This window comes from Gymnodraco acuticeps, unplaced genomic scaffold, assembly GCF_902827175.1.
Source record: "Gymnodraco acuticeps unplaced genomic scaffold, fGymAcu1.1, whole genome shotgun sequence".
NCBI classification, from domain to species: domain Eukaryota; kingdom Metazoa; phylum Chordata; class Actinopteri; order Perciformes; family Bathydraconidae; genus Gymnodraco; species Gymnodraco acuticeps.
This window is the reverse complement of record NW_022991180.1, coordinates 2,171,635-2,191,893: the sequence shown is the minus strand read 5'-3', so window position 1 is coordinate 2,191,893 and position 20,259 is coordinate 2,171,635. Positions and strand designations below refer to the sequence as shown.

Sequence of the window (20,259 nt, the reverse complement as noted above, 5' to 3'; positions counted from 1 at the left end):
GTAACTGCTTTGACAAGATTTAAAAGTAAAAGTGGGGTAACAGCCTATTAGTTACACAATAGAGCAGTAGTTACATCATGTGCTGATAAACTAACATTAACCACATCAATTGTTGAGTCACATTCTGTAACTCGTAAACTGTCATACCCTTTGTTATGTTGAAACCTGTTTTCACTCCCTCACTACTTAAACTAAATGTGTGTTTGATGAGAGCTGGTGCAACAGGCAGCTGATCTATGTGTGGCCTTGATGCTCGGGCATTCTGCTCCTCAGAGGTTAGGGGATCTTGGAGGTTTCGCTACATGTGTTTTGCTTTTCAAGTTTCTTTGTTTCCTACTTTCTGGAGTCTGAACCATCGACCTGTGGGTGTGCAGCTGCTTCTTTAGTGTGTTGGGATTTACAATAATATACTATCATGTGAAATCAAGGATGTTGGTGGATGCAGACATTTTGATTTTTTGAAGCAAAAATGAAATCTCAGATCTCAAAAGTGAGCACACTGCTTTGTTGGTTTTTATGTTGATTTTAAATGGAATACTTCTGAATCTTTCTTAGACAAAACCTGCCATTTTAAGATGTCTCATCACGCTGTGGGGATTTGTCATTAGGGCTGTGATTAACAATTATTCCATTTTGTCTTTTCACATTTGCAGAATACAAAGCTTGGTATCATTTCCCCCAGCCTAAGGCGATGACTTTGTCATAAATGACAGAAAAGCAGCAATTTTCATGTTTTAAATGCTGCTATTATCAAAAGTTGTACCATTTTGATGTATTAATTAACTAAAGAGTTGCAGCTTACATGTACTTCTGTAGTGAGTATGCTCCCTGTCAGTGTGCATCTGTTTGTGTTGATGTATTTGTCTTGTGATGGGGCAGTGTCTGCCTGCGAGTCCTCTACTTCAAGCAGTGTGACGTTAAGCCAGTGCAGCACTCTTGAGGACCAGAGCCAGTTACTGCAGTACCCCGCAGCACCCAGCTGTAAGTCAGCAGCAGCTTCCCTCTCAGCTCTGATCTCTAAACACATCTATACTGCAAGCAAAACCAGACAGTGGGTCATTTAAAGGCTCCTTCTCTCTTCTCCCTTCCTGTGCTGCCATCTTCTGGCCCCGGGCCTGACTGCACCGACTGTTCCTCCTCCACACTGAGGCCCAATTCCATTTAGCCCCTGCACCCGCTCCATACCCACTTACACCTTTTTGGCGCTTTTTCAAGGAGGGTCTGCCATATCAAGTGCCTTTCTAAACCACTTAGTGAAGAGTGGGTTATCAAACCCTCCAGCAGTGAGTCTGCATCGCCTGAGCAGGTGCAACGGTGTTTGTGTCCCTCATGGAACAAGCTGTGTAAAAGTAGTTCCACGCAAACATTAACAAGTGAACTACGTGACAAAATTGACATTTCATACAGATTTTTATACAGATTAGTTATTTTGCCTAAGACCATATACCCTTGTCTAGTCCGTGGACATGTGCAGCTGATTGTAACGTTCTGTATTTTTACAGGGACAATGCACATTAATCAACAACAGCACTTGAGTCCATCATGTAAACGTGCCAGATTTAGCCATAGAGGCTGATAAACCTTAGTGAGAGGAAAAAATGCCACTAAAGATGTTTTTAAGTTTTACTTAAGAGATACTGATTAGAAAACATGGTTATGAACAGTTCCTGTTTCTACTGGAGAGCATAAATCGACCAAATGCTTGCCACTGTAATTCAAATCCTCCACCTTAAATAAGGAGCCTCATTGAGTGCAAGGGTGTATGGGTCTGTTTGGAATTGGGCCTTTTGAGTGCCATGACTTCAATTTCCCACTTTTACTTCTCTACACATAAACAATGTTAAATTCCATGTAAATAGTTATGTTCATGGCGTCTCAGCTCTGCTAAATATGACTTTATTTCACTGGGATGCCTGCCTGCAGCGTGCCCCCCGCAGGAGGCTGCTAACAGCTCCTGTCCTGCCCCAGAGTCCGCTCTGCCGCCCCCTGCAGGCAGCAGCCGCACCCTGCAGCACAGTAAGTGCAGGCATGTTGTGCAGTGCTTGTGCAAAAGGCTCCTGAAGCAGTGTTCATAGAGTCAGTTTAACTTTCACCTGATGGCAGAAGGTTTGAGGACTTATGAACACAGAGTTACATGCAGGTGTGGAGGATCTGCTAGCTGGCTTTACTGGCTCAGCAGCTGCATGTTAAGTATAAAATAAACACTGTTCTAGGCGTGTATTACTCTGTAAATCAATAACCAACCCCAAATTAAAAAAAATATAAATATGGGACGCAAAGGCTGAATATTGACTGTTGTATGTTACGCCAATAATAGTTTTATGAAATGTATTCACGGCATCAGATACTCTTGATGCTGTGTGCAACATGGAGCGTGTGGTGTGTTTTTGTACAGGGTGATTTCAAAATGTCATTGTCATTATTTCCAGAGGGCTGTCCCTCTGTGCTGAACTCATTTCAAATGTCAGTCAGTTCAGAGAGAGAGAGACTGTAGGAGCAGCGTTAGTGTTCAACCTTCAAAGTGACTTCTGTCAGACTTAAACCTCCTCTTGTGTGCCCCTCCTCCTCTCTCTCTGTCCTCAGCTCGTAAACAGGAGATAATAAAGATGACGGAGCAGCTGATTGAAGCCATCAACAATGGAGATTTTGAGGCTTACACGTAAGTTTGCAAATGCAATTAAGCAATACAAGTCATCATGTTGTCAGTGCTTTGTTGAGAGCATTTTGACCTCTACATTCTTCATTTCAGAAAACACGTTTTGTATAAAGGTTATTTATGTTTTCCTCTCACAGGAGAATCTGTGACCCTGGACTGACTTCCTTTGAACCGGAGGCTCTTGGAAACCTGGTGGAGGGCATGGACTTTCACAAGTTCTACTTTGATAACCGTAAGTTACTCAGTGTTGCATTTATTTTATTTCTAAAATATCTGGGAACATTACAGATTAATAAGAGAAAGGCACCGTGTGGAGTTTTCCTACACAGATCTTTTATTGAAAGCTCTTAGTTGAGTTATTCTGACTTGAAAGCATGGTGTATCCTTCAGACCTAACCAGAGTCAATTATCTTTCTATAACTTTAAGGTTCATTTGAGACTAAAGCCTATCCAAACGTTATGCTGTATTTTGGGGGAAACGTGTGTAAAATGATAAACGAGACATGATGAATGTACTTTTATTCAAATGCATTTAAATATCACTTACTTGTTTGAAGCTGCCAACATGTGTCACCTATGGCATCTATAATATGCTAAATGATCTCAAATGTGGATACTTAGCTACCCATCGACACCTGACCTCCGTTTACAAACAGCTGAACTTCCCATTCCCACCCCCACAGTGCTGAGTAAAAACAGCAAGCCCGTGCACACCACCATCCTGAACCCCCACGTGCACCTGATCGGGGAGGAGGCCGCCTGCATCGCCTACATCCGCCTCACGCAGTTCATGGACGCTCAGGGCCGGCCGCGCTCCTGCCAGTCGGAGGAGACGCGGGTCTGGCACCGCCGCGACGCCAAGTGGCTCAATGTGCACTTCCACTGCTCCGGAGCGCCGGCTGCCCCGCTGCAGTGAGCCGACACCAGGCCCAGGTACATCAAACCTCATTATTATCACTATCTATCATGTGATCAACAGTTTCACACTGTGTGCAAGGAGTGTGGGAGACCAGGAGTTCTCAGTACTATGACTTTATAAAGACTTTTTATTCCATGCTAGGAATATTTTCTTATTTATTTTTTATTATGTACTTTTTTTCTACGCCATACGTTATGATCATTTTGATGCTCCTGTGTTTTTTGACTTTTTATTACTTTATATATTGAATTTTTGCAATTGCAATGTATACTATTATTTAAACGAATGTTATGACATATTAGGGTTTCTTATTTATAACATGCTTTATCCAACTTTCTACGACATGACATATTTTTCAGCACATTTTATTTTATTATTAATTATGTATGGCAGGCTACTCTGCACATATGGCCTTCTATAATATGGTGCCTTCACACCGCTGTAATTATTAATTTTTTTAAAGTTTTAAATAACACAAACACAATTCCTGTGTTCTCCATTGAATTGAATGCAACATTTTCAGCTACATATATCTCTAAAACCATTATTTTAGTTATAGTTTTAAATAACTTTCCCACTGACGTTTCCTTTCCTCTCTCTCTCTAGCTTTGCCTGAAACTCTAAAGCTGTTTGGAGCGTTTTATTCTCCGCGGTCGGATTTGTGCCTGGATCCTGGCGGGGAAGAGAGGCAGCTTGGAGAGGTGTGAAATCACAAAAGTGGGGAAAAAGGGTGATATATTAAAAAGTAAAAAAAATAAAACATATTTCAAAAGCTTGACTAAATGACCGCCCAACACGATCCAGTCAATCCTCGCTAGGGGGGGGGGGGGGCCCGGCTGACGCTCCTGCAGGTGGTGCATGCTCGGGGGACACATGGGGTGAAGCTGTCCCGTCTCCCATGGCCTTTATTTCCCTGTATCTGTTATGTCTGCTGTCTGGAAAAGTATTACAAATATATATATCTAACCGAAAAACAAGTACACTCACCACATATGGAACAGAACTGGGGCGATGAGAGTAATATCTGGAAATGTGATTTATATTTTGTCTGAGAGCAGCAGAACGTCTACTTGAATAGAAGTTTGTTTGACAGGTTTATGAGGGTTGGATTTATGGGAGCAACTTATATCTACTTAATATCCGAATTTATCATCCATTTAAGTGTCAGGTTTGAGCGTCTGTACACCATGTTGTGAGGCGTTGAGATTCGTTACTGAATGGACCTTTGTTTTGATTTTGTGTTTTTGTATCATGTTATGAAGCTGTTTTTACCTTTTTTATTTTAAAGTGTTGAAAAAGGATCATTTTTAATCAAAAGGGGGGTTTTATTTAATAGAAGTGTGTGTATAAACAAATATTTATATTAGGAAAAAAGGGGATATATTGTACGTTTAGGGTGAAGGGAGGGGAGTTAAGCATGAGTGGGTTTTTTTCTCTACTTTGAGGTCCCGAGGGTGTACGGTATATACACACACAAGTACTCACTCCAGTGCATGCACGCGCACGCACACACACTCTGAGGGTCCAGCCGTTAGGGTTGAGCCTCTCGAGCTTTAGACACACGAGGCCAGCTCATCCTGAAGTTGCAGAAGGTCTAAAGCTCCTCACATCTCTGAACTACCTAATCTGAAAGCACAGAGGCACTCTCTCTCTATCGTTATTTTGTGTATTTTTGATGTGAAGCATGAACTATTTGATCTAACAGCCTGTACTGTTTTTGCACAGACACTTATGACTCGATGCTGTTGTGTTCGCTCTTTGAGGGACTGATCCTTCCTGCAACTTCAGGTTCCGCTTGCCTGAATCCTTCCCGTCTCTCCGCCTCTCTACTTCTATCATTCCTGCCTCTTATACTTACTCCACGTCCCCATTACTGTCCGAGTAGCACCTCGTCGTGTGATGATGTCACCCTCTCTTGTTCTGACCGTGTTCTTGAAAAATGTGTGTGTCGTCCGTCTTGGCTTGCTGTACTTCTGTGTGAAGTCCTGGAAATATTTTAAAAAGCATGTTCAAAAGGGAATGCAGCCGAGGGATTGGACAAAAAAAAAGGCATGATGATGGGACGGGGCTCTGGGACCTTCGCTGATGGCAATCAATGGATTTGGTCCCTTTTGTCACAGTTTTTGTTGTAAAATGTCGTAGTTGTTAGTGTGTTGGTGTTGATATTTTAATTTTAGCCAGATATATAAAAAATGAGGGGATTTGGAATAAAGGCAGCTGAGACTGCCACAAACTTTTTTTACTGCCCGTTGCTCCTCACATGCTGAACTCTCGAGATAAACATACTTAATAACAGAGGAACTCACAACATCATACAAGCACATGAGATAAGTGTCTCCCTCCAAAGAGGAGAAAACATATCTCCATGTCAGTCTTTGAACACTGTTTTTTCACTGTGTCGTACAAACTTGTGAGTGTGTCTTTCTACGCTGCTCTGTAGTAACTCACGATCACGCTTCAATCACACACCGTGGTAAACACTGACAGATGAGCATATTTCAAAAGATGAATCATAGTGAGGCCTGTCCTCCTGTATCAACCGCCTGTGCTTCTGAGTGATGTGACATATCTGACATGCCATGACCACTGTGTCCCCCACAAACACACACACATATTTCTGCGTCATAACAAGGATGCTTTGTAAATCTGTTAGATCTGTTGTGGCCCAGGTGTGTGTTGATGCCACCAAATCTGACAAAATGCTTTTCTTTCATTGTAGATGTTTGATTGGAAAATTAAGATGCAGTTAAACTTTACGGGTTATCTTACAGAGGCGAAACTGATATTAGGGAACAAATAGATTCATAGTCAAGTTTGCCGAAGTATTTGGACAGCTGGATTTAGTTTAAATGTACGCTTAAGATGATGGATACGGAGCGAATCATTGGCTATCGATCTGAGAGTGATCAATGTATAACTCGCAGATAAAAACCAAACATTTCTCTTAAAAATATCACAAAATATCATAAAGTTACATGACTCCCTATGTTTCCGTAGAGAACTACAGAGTGGCCTCCCTGCTTCAGCTGAAGATCCATTGTAACATTTCACCATGACAGGGTATTGACTTTTAAAGCTTGCTGATGTAAATAGAAAATGTGACCAAATATAGACTTACCTTCACACAGAGTAAAGACTTTGATAAACTCCTTAGTTAAAATACTTTGGCAAATACGCAATATATGTTAGATTCAAACAGTACCTGAGGAAAATGTTGAAACGGGATTATTAAAACCACAATGTTAAACATCAACACTATATATGCAGTTCTACAAATGGAAGAAATATGCATGTGTACTTTCTGGTAATTTTTCACTGTTTACTCAATAAAGAAATGGAAATCTATGTTACTTGCATCCTCGAGGTTATGAAATGGTTCCGTCTGAGATATCAAAACAAAGTGATATGTCACATTAAAATTGTTAGCGAAAGCCTTAGCTTGTACTACGTGAGTAAAATGCATTGTAACCTTAAACTGAAGGGGCTACACATGTGTCTATACTTTGAGTTTCAATGGATGCTGGATTTTTTTTGCATGACCATACGGTTAATAAACATACATTTAAAATATCACGTATTTGTTTGAATGGTTGTTCTTCATAGGTTTGTTATTAATCGAAACATTGAAGAGTATTTAATAAAAATAACATTTCAATATTGGTGTTGGTTTCTCTCTCGTCGCAGCTTATTGTTATGGATGCAGTAATACACATTCAATGGTGGTTGATAAATTACTGTTTATGTATAGTACTGTATATTTTGATATTTAGCATTTACTGTATGTATACATTTGTATTTTAATAGTAAGGGAAAAAAACGCTATTTAATGTTACGTTTTCAATATGAGTGTATTCAACACTGGAATACCAATTAATGCATTCGTTGACATGTTGATGACTTTGCAAACACTTATGTCATTCATCAACAGTATTTGCTTAAATATTGTTAATATTTAAACAAGAAAAAAACATTTGAATGTTTAAAGATCGTCCTTCAAACTTAGTCGCCGAGGTTTCCTTTCAAACAGACCAATAACTACTGTCTGATATCGGCTGTAGCTGCAGTACTGACAGTCACCTATAGATGGAGCCAAACACCAAGCAAATCAACCTACAGACTTTAATCCTGTTGTAAAACACCCAGCTGCACTAACATACTGCATGTGTATTAAAAACGGTTGGCAGTGTTCAATAGCTTCCATGTCATGTGACCAAATGACTCAACCAATGCAGGATTATATCGATACACTGGATAAATTAGAAACGCTTCTATTTTTAAATGAATATTGTTTACATTCTTTGCAATAGCTTCCATGTCATGTGACCTAGTGCTACCAAATCAATGCAGGATTGTATTACTACCTGTAGTATAAACAAACAATTACAAGTTAATTCTACATTTCCCCAAAGGGAACTACAAAGTCCTCCATTTAGTGCAACAGTGAAAAGATATAAGAAGATTGTGCTGCTTTCATCCACCATTTTCACTCCTTTAAGGGTGTGAATGTTACCCCCTTAAAACAGGAGAAACTTCTGCCAGGGTTCCTGAAAATAAAATGATATTTGGGTCTGTATGTTGTGGGTTTAGCATTAAGACATTCATACAAAAAAAGAGCACACTTTAGGCTTGATGATTTTTAATTACATCAAATGGATTTATGTAAAAAGTGGAAAAGGAGGAAAACACTGGGTTTCATCACCATCATGTTCAACATGTTCAACACAGCTACAGAAGTCTGCACGTTCTGGGTCAAAGGTCACCGTACGGAGGGCCTTCTCAGGAAGTACAAACACCGTACTGTGGAGGTATGGAGTTAGCAGGAAGTGTGCTTTTACGGTTTCCTTTTCAAAGCAGGATGGGTAGCGATACATGACATGATGTAGTGTGATTTACCGACATGACGATATCTGATATAAGCTAAGATGAACAGTGTGTAGGGTGTGTTTCAGGGCCTCCAGCTGTTTATAGGTCACCTGACACACTCCCATGATGAGTCTCTTTTTCTCTCAGATCACATGACCTTCACTCATGATTGGCAGGCAACAGACGCCATCACACAGCTGCTATGGCTTCCTGTCCAAGTCCATTTGGCATCCTTTCAAATAACCTCCCCTGACGTTGTCCTCTTCTTTGATTGGACAAAGATTGGCTGATTGTTTGCTCCATGCAGATTGTGATTTTCAGCATTTTTAGCAGGTTGGTGCTGACATGCTTTTTAAAATGTTCTTTACAAGCCTGAATGAATGTTATCCTTTCTTGTCCATGCTGCATATTTACAAAACACTTTTTGTGATCATGGCGTTGGGCAGGAGAAGGTCCTACTGACTTAAAAGTTGCACAGAAAATCCAAAATGGAGTCACATCAGTCTGGTTTAAGATTGCCCTTTTGGCTGTTGTGTGAACATTGGCACTTAGTCTCAGTCCGTAGTGCACATCTAGCAATCCGTCACACTGAAGGACACATGGCAGTGCAATCTGCCACAGCTTTAGTCTTTACAGAAGATCAAAACTGTCACAGCAACATTTTCTAGTATTTTTTCTGTTTCCTTGATTCAAGGAAGAAAAACCCAAACAGAGAAGGAAGCCACTTTTCTCTAATCAAATGTCCTGGGTTAAAATAAAACACAAAAAAGAGGGAAACGGGGATATACAATCTTTTCTCACTGTAGACGGTCTCAGCAGATTAACTCTACAAGGCTTCAGACTCACAGCTCCAAGGCCACCTTTCTCTCTGAGTCCCAGGCAAGCAAAGAGTAGAAAGAGTAGAAAGGCAAAGGAGAGAGATTACGAAGTAAAGAGGCAGCGTTGAAAGAAAGAAAACACAAAGTAAAAAAGGAGAGAAAAAGATTAAAGTCAGAAATTGTAACAGTCTGCAGTGATATACAAGAGAAGGAAGCAGCCAGCCTGGGTCTACATGCACTGTGGAGGAAACAAGAAGGGGGAAGGATTTCAGCGCGACACCGAAGCCATGCAGCAACAACAAGCAGCCTGACAACAGCAAAGGGACTATTTTCTTTGTTCACCAGCAGGAAACACTCAGCAGTCACCTTCACCAACAACACATCAGAAGCATCACGGAGGAGGGATACGTGAGGTGGTGGTGGTGGGGGGGGGGGGCTCCTCTCGTTGGGGGACTTGGGGACACAAACAGGCAAAGCGTTCAGCGACATGGGTAAACGGCCCATATGCCATGCAGACCCCCATCAGGGTCCCATAAGGCGGCGTTTGGCACCACAGGGACAGTGGACAGGACAGTGAGGAAGAGGAGGAGGAGGGGGATGAGGTTTGGGCTTAGCAGGGGAAGCAAGTGCACGGCAGGATGGACGACATCTGTTACACCATGTTTTAGGTTCCCATGGAGACAAGACTGAACCCCCCACCCCATTTCTCCCGCTCGAGCAGCACTCACTCACCACGCGCTCACAGCATGGTAGCAGTTTAGCTTTGCTGCGGCTCCCCGCTCCTGCTTTTAGACTTTCTGCCCTCCACATCTGTAGGACAAAGGCAACGTTTATGTTACATCTGAAGACAGTGACGAGAAATCTTAATTTACTTCATACCGGAATATAATTCAGATTAATATATAAATACATCAAAGCAACTTCAAAACAGAGCACAGAAGCAGAAATAAATAAGGATCTAGAGGTGAACAGTTCTACTCTTTTTGGCACAGAAAGCAGTGCTCGTCTTTGATTATAATTTAAGGGTTACTACAATCTGTACAAGATCTCGTCTAAAATACATGATCAAATATTATCCATATGTGTGGTGCGTCAGGGTGAGTCAATACAACATTTCAGATGCCAAAAGAAATGATGTATGCTTCATTCACAAAACAATCTGACCATTGAAAACTCAACTCTACTTTTCTCTTCTCTCAACTATTCCCTCTACTACTTCCTGTGACTATAACTCTTTAATGAGCTGAATACAAGTCAAATATAATCCCCCCCCCCCCCGGTCCTCCACTGCTTTCACTCTCAGCTTTCTCGTCACCAGCTACACCTTCCCTCAGATCATTTTGGGAATGAAGCTTCATCATTTTGTCACCAGCCCAAGATGAATGACCATCAGATCAAAACCCACAGAGATCAGGTTAATATCAAACAAAAGAAAATACAGAAAAGGTGTCAAAAAAACAAAACAAACCGTACACACCGTCAATATAGAAACAAAAAAAAAGGTACACATGATAACCATTTTGATCACAGCAATCAAAATGAGCGTCGGACAAAACAAAGCCGTGCAATTTAGTGAATGATGCAACCGAGTTAAAAAGCAGTGAAGAAGACAGAAACCCAAACAGCATCAGTAACAGAAAGTGGAAGCGAATGTATTATCCGACACATTAAAAAATGTGGCCCACAATGCTTTGTTTTATTGGACATTAAGATGATTTGGTAAAACAGAAACTCTGAGCCTTGATGCATTAACCCCAGACTGCAGATAATAGCAGAGTGTTAACGGATTGGATGAGGAAACAATAATATGTCTGTAAGATGAAAGAACATTCATCAAAGTCCCACCCCGGAGAATAAGGCAGAAAACAAAAACAACAGCGATTCACCAATCAGCACCAAACAGAAAAAGAACAAAAACAAAAACGCCACACAGAGATAGTGCTCCAATAAATACATGCAGAGGAGGATTTGTAATTTATCCATTATTCATTCTCCCCCTCTTTTCATTAAGTCTGGGGGGGAAAGATCAGCGAGCCGGACCCCCACCTCGTTCACACACACCCGTACTCATACCACAGAGACTGGTTGTCCTCTGCGTTCAGTGACTGCTCCAAATTATTCTCACCACTGGGATCAAGGCCCTCGTTAATTTCTGTCACACTGGCTGGGCTGGATCTCATCTGGCCATTTGATTGGCTGTGAGGCTCGTTTTGGGAGGGGATAGGAGGAGGAGGAGAGTGTGTTTTATTCGTAACAGGGGGCCCGCTGATGTTGCTGACTAGGGAGGGGTTTAGAGACAGGAAGGGGTGGGTTTTGCACGCCGACTCACTAAAGATGGAGTCCATGAACACGGACTCTACAGTGAAGGAGGGGCCGAGGAAGGACTCGAGGGTGGAGAGGTCGGGGTCCTCCAAGCTATGGCAAGGTAAGCTGAGTGACTTGGGCATGGTGGTGGTAAGGGGTCCCTTTAGGTTGGTGCTGGAGGGGTGGTACTCACTGGGTGTGGGCTGGGAGCGGACCCCAGCCTTAGTGGAGGCGCCGTTGGGAGACGTATCCACGGAGATGGGGGACCGGCTGTCCTTGGAGAGCAGGTCGTGGAGGCTGGTGCGCCGCGTGGAGCCCTCGGCGGTGGAGATGACGCTGCTGGCGCGGGGCAGGGTGGACGAGGCGGAGTCCAGGAGTCCCGACACGGACGTCGCTTTGCCCTGCGACGACAGGGAGGAGCGGAGGGGCACGGAGCCCCTCACCCGGGTGCTCTCAGCCTTACGCAGCGTGGGGCGGCCCGGCTGACCGGAGGATCTCGGAGGACGGTCGGAGCTGACGGGCGCCGCTTTCCCGCTGGCGGAGCGGAGGATGCCCCGGGCCTTCGTGACAGGAAGCTCCTTCTGCACATGCTCAGAAGAGGTGGAGAGGCGGGGGGAGTCCACAGTGAGGTTCTCCTGACTGCCAGACTGCAGCAGAGAGCAAACAAACAGCATGAAGAACAGGAGCATTACATATTCCATACTAGGGTCTTTTATCTTTTCTAAATGTATCAGCATGCTATGTTTCAATTCAGAACTGTTTCAGAGATGTTTCACCCAAAAAAGTATTAAAACATAATTCGATGATTGTGATGGTTTTCCAGGAAATGTGTTTTCTTTACTGCTCAATGACAGTTTCTTGAATATCTTTGACATGTGAACAAACAGCACATGTTATGAAGTAATCCAGGGCTTTAGAAAACACTGACATTTTCAACAACATTTTTTAATATATTTAAAAAATGTTAATAAAAAATAAAAAGGGATCTAGCACTACATAAATGGTTTCCTTTAATTTCCATAAAAGCTTTGTAGACTTCACGTCACAAAATATCCAGCAACATAACACATGAGTTATATCCGAGTCGGACCCTCACCTCTGCAGGATCGATGCCCTCGTCCAAGAACTGCTGCAGGGACAGCACCTCGCAGGCTGGGGACCCCGTCTTCCTGCCGGGGGTCTGTCCCGGGTCGAGGGGCCTCCTCAGCTGCAGGGGGCTCTGGTGGGAGGTTCTGGAGGAGCAGGGCTGCTGCACCGGGCTGCTGCCGCTGCTGGACCACACCTCCTGGTCCAGACTCAGGCTGAACTCCCCGCTGCTCTCACTGTGGGGCCGGCTCAGGCTGCCATTCAACGTGCCTGTGGGGGAGGGGGGGGGGGGGATGTGGTTAGAAATAATCTTTGGTCTATATTGACCTTTATTTTTCACCACTAGCAAGTAAGAAGCGCTCCTTTACTACACTGCAGAAGTGACCACAAAGTGTACTTATGATAGCAGTAAAGTGTACTGTATACTGCTTTGATCTCTTTGTGAGCCGACATAACTAAAATGTGTTGTAGCTCTCTGATAGCTCATTTGTGACAGTCCATTTATCAATAAGCTGCCTTTTACAAGTAGAGCAACACTTTCATGGAATATTAAATACATTTGTGGTGCAGGAAACATTTGAATACATTGTTCTAACTCTGATAGCCCATGTAAACCCCTGGCCATCCATCACTGATGACTTGACAATTAGAGAAAAGAGGGAGACTTCAGGAGAGTGATGACATTTCAGAAAGCTGGAAAACCTACATTAAATATTAACAGTGCATGTTTCAAAGATGCATGACATTACGCATTTGGATTTTCGCAAAACAAATTCAATTTCTGTGAAAGAAAGGGCACTTAATATTGCCAGAATTCAGATTTGATCATCTAGTTCCTTAACGTTTAAAATACGGTCAAAGGGACATTTTCAAAGGAGGAAACATTGAAGTAGGATTTGTGTGAACACATGAAAGGAAAAGGGATAAAAAGAAGTGAAGAAGGGTGGCAAGAATACTTAGTTTAGAGGAGGAAGAGGAAGAAGGAGTAAAGGGAAGGAGGAGCATACCTTTGCCCTCCAGAGGAGAGGTGAGGTGGGAGTTATTGTTACTATTACTACTGATGGTCCGGTTGCTATGGAGACTGGGGGGTCTTGAGGCTGGGTAAGGGATGAGAGGGAACACACACAAACACACACAATTAGGATGTATAAATATACACATGCACTAACACAGAGTAACACGTAGGTACAGCTAGCGGTTGGAGGAGCGCCTCCTGCGGGGCGGCAGATGGCTCCTGCCTGGCGGAGGATCAGAGCCAACATGTCCGCTCAGTAAACAAAGAAACAACTGACAGAGAGGACAGGGACGCCCAAAACCAAGGGCAAAGCCACCTCAGAGGGAACTGATAGAGACAGTACACTCAAATCCAGCACCAGACACTTTTGTTTAACGATGCTATGGACAGTCTTGCACTAATGTCAATTCTCAAAGATATTGAAGTGACTGTTATTTTGTATATATTGATTGTTGTGCTTTTATTTAGGTCTTAATGTGTGCGTATGTATACATGTGTCTTTTGATTGTGTATATACAGTGTATAGGATATACATATTTTTATATTTATGTGTTTTTGTATTCGGGATACGATATTTCGATCTTTCTGTCTGTACACACAAACTGAAAGATTGACAATAAAGTTGACTTTGACTGATTAACAGAGGGGGAAAGAGGATTAATCAAACATTAATCATGATGACCCTCAAATAAATAAGCATGATTGACTGCGATATTGAAGTTTAAAAGTCGTGCTCTGCTCGTCTGCAGTACGGAACAGAAATGCACTGAATTCAGATAAAGAAGATTATATTTATTTTGAAGCAAATATCTGTTGATTACTAGGAATGGTGCACAATTTGAAAGTGAGGGCCGTGCTCTTTTGATTTAGGTTTGGAACATTTGTATGTATATTTTGAGTCTAGGAGAAGCAGTTGAATCTGTCTTCTTTTGATATACATATTTGTACATAAACAGGAAGGTAGAGAAACATGGAAGAGAAAGCAGTCCTCCAGTTTATTTAATTGAGGAAAGGTATAAGTATTTATTTTATTGTGATCTCGGTATTGAGCAGAATACTCATGATGATCTTTTTAAGATTAGGGATACAAAAGAAGACATGGAGGAATAGGTGAACCTGAGGAGGAATTGAGAAGGATGAAAGAAAAGAATGGGAAAACTGTGAACTGTGTTTTATGGATAGTTTTAGCCAGAAACTCAGAACTGCAAAACCATTTGTAACTGGTTGTATGGACATTGGTGACACCGAAAAGAAAATTAACGATCACATCAGTGAACCAGCCCATTGCAGCCCAGAGGGGGATTCAGTGCAGAGAAGTGGTCACTACAGAAGCTACAGGGCACAAAACACTCATCTGAACAGGAGAACGACACAGAAACAGAGCACAGATGCCCACAGTGCATAACAGGTGAAGTTTCATGTGTTTTTCAGGGTATGAAACCAGAGAGCAACAATCGATGTCTGAAACTACTATCGAGAATTTAAAACATAATAACATCTCTGAAAGATGACCTAATGGCTGATACATTATTATTAATGTCTGAGTGAGAGTTTTCTTTCATCCATTACAGAGTCGTAATGGAAAATGGGTCTTACAACAATGTATTCGATTTTAGAAATGCATTCTGGGAACTCAGCACTTAAGTGTACCATCAGCGCCGAACCTGAGTTCTACGTATGTCCTGGGGAGTCAGTTTAATGATGGATTAATAGATTACATACAATATTTGAATGCAAAGTAGAAGTAATTCCGCCCACATTAAACCTTGTGCCTCACTGGAAAATGTTCGGCTTTTTTATTTTTCATTTTGTTTGCGTTAATGCACATGGTATAAATGCTGACAAGGGTGGCTTTGTCTGTTTTATGCCCAAGTTCATTCCGAGCCACTATAATAATTGTATCATACATGTGTATCCAAAATACATATGAACATATACACTGTTCATACATATGTAAACATGCATTATGCGAACAATCTGACCTTTTAAAGGGTTTACATTCCGAATACAAAGGAAAATGGTTTAATTATTATAAGGACTTATATAAATATATTATCGCAGTTTTTTAATGAAATGGTCGTCCTCTAAGAACATCAGAGCAGCAGATTAACATAGTGAATTAGTTAAATTAAGAGTAACTAAATAAATATATATTATACAATGAATATAAATAGAAATGCATTGAAACTAAAACTGTATTTTCAGAGAGGTTAGAAATGTATGTCAGTGGTTTGGTGGATGTTTAACAACTGGGTCATCAGAGCGGACAGACCTGGTGAATAGTTGCAGATGAACTGCTCTGGATCATTCTAAAGCCTGAATTAGAGTCAGTCCTACTTTCAATGGAGGCTGATCTCTCCATCTCCCTTTTTTTTTGCTCTCCAATAAAATTGCTTTTCCAACTGTAGAGCAAGCTCAACCGACGCACATGAAGGAAGCCTAAAGCTTAGCATTGGGACGGCTGAGGATATGACCTGCTTTTTTATGCTAATCAGTCATTTCACATTCCTCCTTTAGAGATGCTGCTACAACTACACATCACTTTTCTTATTTCATGTCAAGACTTACCTTGAATCTTGGGGTCATCTAAGGAGCCGGCGACATCCTCACATGAAGCATTATCTGTTGACACAGAAGAGAGTGATGCTACAGCTGCTTTTTTCTCTCAGATCTGACAATATATCACCACCTTCATATGAATCTTCATGCATGAGTCCAATCTGCATAAAATGGAGAATGTGCAATATATATATATATGCTGTTAATAACTGTGCAATATATACCTGGCTGCTAAATCCTCAGAACTGTTACAGGATGTGTATTTTGTAAATTGTGTAATTTTATTATAATTCTTTTGATCTTTAATATTTTGTATGCATGCTTCTTAGGTAACATTGAGCTGTCTTTGGCTCTTTTCTGCTGTAACAATGTAAAGTTCGTCTCAGTGGGACTAATAAAGGTATTCTGATTCTGAACTAACTCCTGAAATGTGTTCAGTAAAAAAGCCCAATACATGAAGAAATTGTCAGAATCTCAACATGTTGATTTGTCTCTACCCTCGCATGAATAAACCCATCATCCTGACCTTTGACCTGGAGGCGGAGCTTGGCCCTGCTCTGCCTGGCGGTGGGCAGGGTGAGCGTGGAGTAGTCGATGGCGTTGGTGGAGAAGGCGAGTTCCTTCATGCTCCGCCCGCTACGCCGGCTGCTCCCCGCCGTGTCTCTGTCTACGGCCTCAGCTCCGTCAAGGTGGTCAATGCTGCTCGCCCACTCAGCGCCGGGACCACCCGCCACCGCCATGGTCTGCAGCAGGTCGTTCATGGCTGGGTGTGCAGCAGAGGAACGGAAATTAGGAGAGGAACATCCACTTCAAAACATACTTTACCTATTGCTTTTAACTTTTCGTCAGAGACAATTTGTTTCCCTTAAGGGAGGTAAAATGGCTCAGATTAAGGCAACCATTGATAAAAAGCCCTTATACAGGCTACTAGAGCGAGCAAATTATATCCCAAAAAATCTAAATTATTATAAGGTCAACTTAATTATTCCATGAAAATGTTTTAACATCCACTTCAAGTCATACTTTACTGTAGCTAGTGCTAACTTTTACTTTTCGTCATAGAGACAATTTGTTTCCCCTTAGGGGATGTAAAATGGATCAGATTAAGGCAACCATTTCATAAAAAGCCCTTATTGGACCTCATACAGGCTACAAGTCAATCCTACTCCTAACAAATGTAAATGATGGTGTAGCGTAATACATTCAAGGGATGTGCAAAAAAAAAAAATGTCACCCAAAGTGCACAAAGATGGCAGCTGCAACTTTTTTTTTTAAACAGGTGATCCATCACCTTAAGAGGCCACTGTCTTTATGCACTTTGTTTACTGAGCTGTGTGCGACGGTAGAGAAGCATGAAGGCATGCAAAGCTGCTCTGAGATCAGAGCCAGAGCGAAAACCATGAAACTCCATGTCAGCAGAATAAGATCTGAAATGCAGCACACTGACTGGAAGAAAAGAGAGGGAGAGAGAGACAGAGACAAGAGAGAGATAGACAAGAGAGAGAGAGACTGAGATAGACAGAGAGAGCCAGCACCATAGAAGCAGCGAAATATGTGAGCGCATGTCACAGTGCATGTCACAGCCTAAGAGAGAACAACACATAACAGCTGTTCATCTCCTCACAGCTCACTTCTGATTACTCTTCTACTTCATGTGTATTTCTTTTCTTTTACATTTGAAACTTGCGGTTTTGTAATAATATATTGTTGTAAATTGTTTAATGAATTGTATTTTTTTCTCTTTCTTATCATATCACTATTGAATTGTATTCTCCTTTACGCTTTGGCAATATTGTTCACCTGACATTCATGCCAATAAAGCATATTGAATTGAGAGAGAGAGAGAGAGAGAAGAGAGAGAGAGAGAGAGAGAGAGAGGAGAGAGAGAGAGAGAGAGAGAGAGAGAGAGAGAGAACAAGAGAGAGAGAGACTAAGGGCTCCATTTCAAGTCCTCCATGGTGAGTGAGAGCAGAGGCGATCAGGCGGTTGATGATTTGATTATTTTTTTTTAAGTCATGCTGTAATCAAAGATGGAGGCAAACACACCACAGGCGCATGAAAGGCAAACCAGCCACACACACACAGCCTTTCATTTGGTTTACACAAAGAAAAATAAACAGAGCACATGACAAAGCTGCCCAATAAATTGCCTTTTGCATAGTTATTCCCACAATGACCAAACTATAAGAATTAAGGCTGTAATAGATGAAACTGTAACACACTACAACACACACATCTACAGGAAGAGGAGATGCTAACTTTAACATCAGTTTTTGCATTGGAGTTTACCAATACATTCAGTTGTGTACATCTTAGCTCAAAACAAGTTTGTGCTATTCATTTGCTAAAAGTGAGAATAAAGGGACACACTGGTGACACCTGATAAAAGCTGAGAGCAGATACTCTACAGGAGTGAGTGGAGGCGGCAGGAGGAGATGGAGACGGAGGGGGGGGGGGGTTAATAGGCAAAAATGTAAAGTACAAGTCACTGATGTCGGCAGGGTATGCATGGGGGTGAGGTGACAATGCAACACATTTTAAACTTAAATCTTGTGCAGCCGTATCTAAATACTACAAGATAATACCACCACTGCAAAATGCTCTTCCGTAAATATTACATGGAAGTGTGTTGCCTGCAGGCCTGAGTAGCTTTAAGAGCTGTGGCTGAAACTGACACACTGTCACTGTAAGTGTCACGCCCCCACACTGCAGCCACCGTGAAATCAGTGACTGTTCCTTCTTTGTTTCTGCTAGTGTGGCGATAGGAGGAGGAGGAGGAGGAGGAGGAGGAGGAGGAGGAGGAGGAGGACTAGCGTGGCGGCTAACGGAGGTCTTACACATGGAGCGCCGGTAGATGGCCTTGGCCTTGTCTTTGTCCTTGGATCTGTTCCTCATGAAAGGCAACCTTTTTAAAGCTGTCAAGAGCGCAGCCAGAGACAGACAGACAGACAGACAGACAGACAGACAGACAGACAGACAGAGAACAGAGAGCGACAGAACGAGCCCGAGGGAGGTGGAGGGAAGAAAAAAAAAGAAAAAGGAGGGCAGAACAGAGGGATGTGGTTAACGTTTGCACAAAGAGAGATGCAGAGAGAGAGCTGAGCCCCTGGACACTCAACTGGACAATAGACAAACAATGCAATGCACAGTATCACTATAAGGTTTAACAGCAGGTGATTATGTTAATATAAAGCATTGTTGATTTATCATTAGGCCTGTCACAATACATGCTGGTGTAGGACCTTATGTTGTCCCAGAAATACAATATATGACTGTCAATCTATGATGGATTAATGCCACTGATGATAATCTGATGGCATATTAAATCAAGAACACCCTTTCAAAGAGCAATTAACTTCTGAATATGAATAATTGCAGTCATTGGAATGTAAAATGTTTTCAAATATGCTAAATAAATAAATATACATAAAATGGATCTACTCAACCAAAACCTGTATTAACAGAAATGCACAGATGCCCAAGTCTTTTAATGGTAGGGCAATCACTGCTGTTGATTCTGGCATCATGTTGGCTTACATGTTTGGGACATACAGTATGTAAACATTACGGGCAATATCAAGGTCAGCTAAAGTGTTCGTGGTCATATCCATATCACATGACGAGGGATTATTGGACAGGTCTATTTATTATCAAGTGTAAGGTATTTTTAATCTATACCAGTACACTACCTTCTTTGTATATCATGCACAAACATGAGTAATGCTAGATTTGGTTAATGGGCTGAAAAATAAGTCCCATTAAAAGCAGATTTACACTTTGAACTTTCCCAATAAGTTGTGTTCAGCGTCACTATTTTGTAAATGCTTGTTCAAGAGCTTTTTAGTTGGACTGAAACACATCCCACAGACTTATTTAATACCTGTATAATCCTTTAAAAAAAGGGCAGACTTTTATACAAAGACAGATTATGCAAACAAACACAAAAATGTAAAACACTAACACACTTGCGCACATTTCTCCTGCACACAACAACAATCACTCATGGTTATGGTCATGAGTGTTGCATTCTGCATTACAT

General features: G+C 41.8%; 2 protein-coding genes across 37 annotated transcripts in view; one reads left to right on the top strand and one right to left on the bottom strand.

Annotated features, from left to right (window-relative positions):
* Positions 1 to 7,148, top strand: part of camk2g2 (calcium/calmodulin-dependent protein kinase (CaM kinase) II gamma 2) — a 64,291-nt gene extending 57,143 nt beyond the window's left edge. For 15 of the 36 annotated variants that reach the window (XM_034237729.1, XM_034237728.1, XM_034237726.1 and 12 more), the window contains 4 exons: positions 2,584 to 2,659; positions 2,794 to 2,888; positions 3,340 to 3,589; positions 4,182 to 7,148. In XM_034237729.1, the coding sequence (XP_034093620.1) occupies positions 2,584 to 2,659; positions 2,794 to 2,888; positions 3,340 to 3,572 (404 nt within the window). In that variant the 3' untranslated portion in view covers positions 3,573 to 3,589; positions 4,182 to 7,148. Of the gene's footprint in view, positions 1 to 879; positions 982 to 1,923; positions 2,017 to 2,583; positions 2,660 to 2,793; positions 2,889 to 3,339; positions 3,590 to 4,181 lie in introns of all 36 variants that reach the window. The other 21 variants (XM_034237707.1, XM_034237705.1, XM_034237704.1 and 18 more) reach the window with 2 other exon arrangements.
* A 1,046-nt stretch (positions 7,149 to 8,194) lies between these two features.
* Positions 8,195 to 20,259, bottom strand: part of LOC117560738 (girdin-like) — a 79,732-nt gene continuing 67,667 nt past the window's right edge. Inside the window, 6 exon segments of the mRNA XM_034237690.1 lie at positions 8,195 to 12,207; positions 12,657 to 12,916; positions 13,654 to 13,743; positions 16,230 to 16,283; positions 16,747 to 16,983; positions 19,058 to 19,135. Of these exon segments, the coding sequence (XP_034093581.1) occupies positions 11,308 to 12,207; positions 12,657 to 12,916; positions 13,654 to 13,743; positions 16,230 to 16,283; positions 16,747 to 16,983; positions 19,058 to 19,135 (1,619 nt within the window). The 3' untranslated portion in view covers positions 8,195 to 11,307.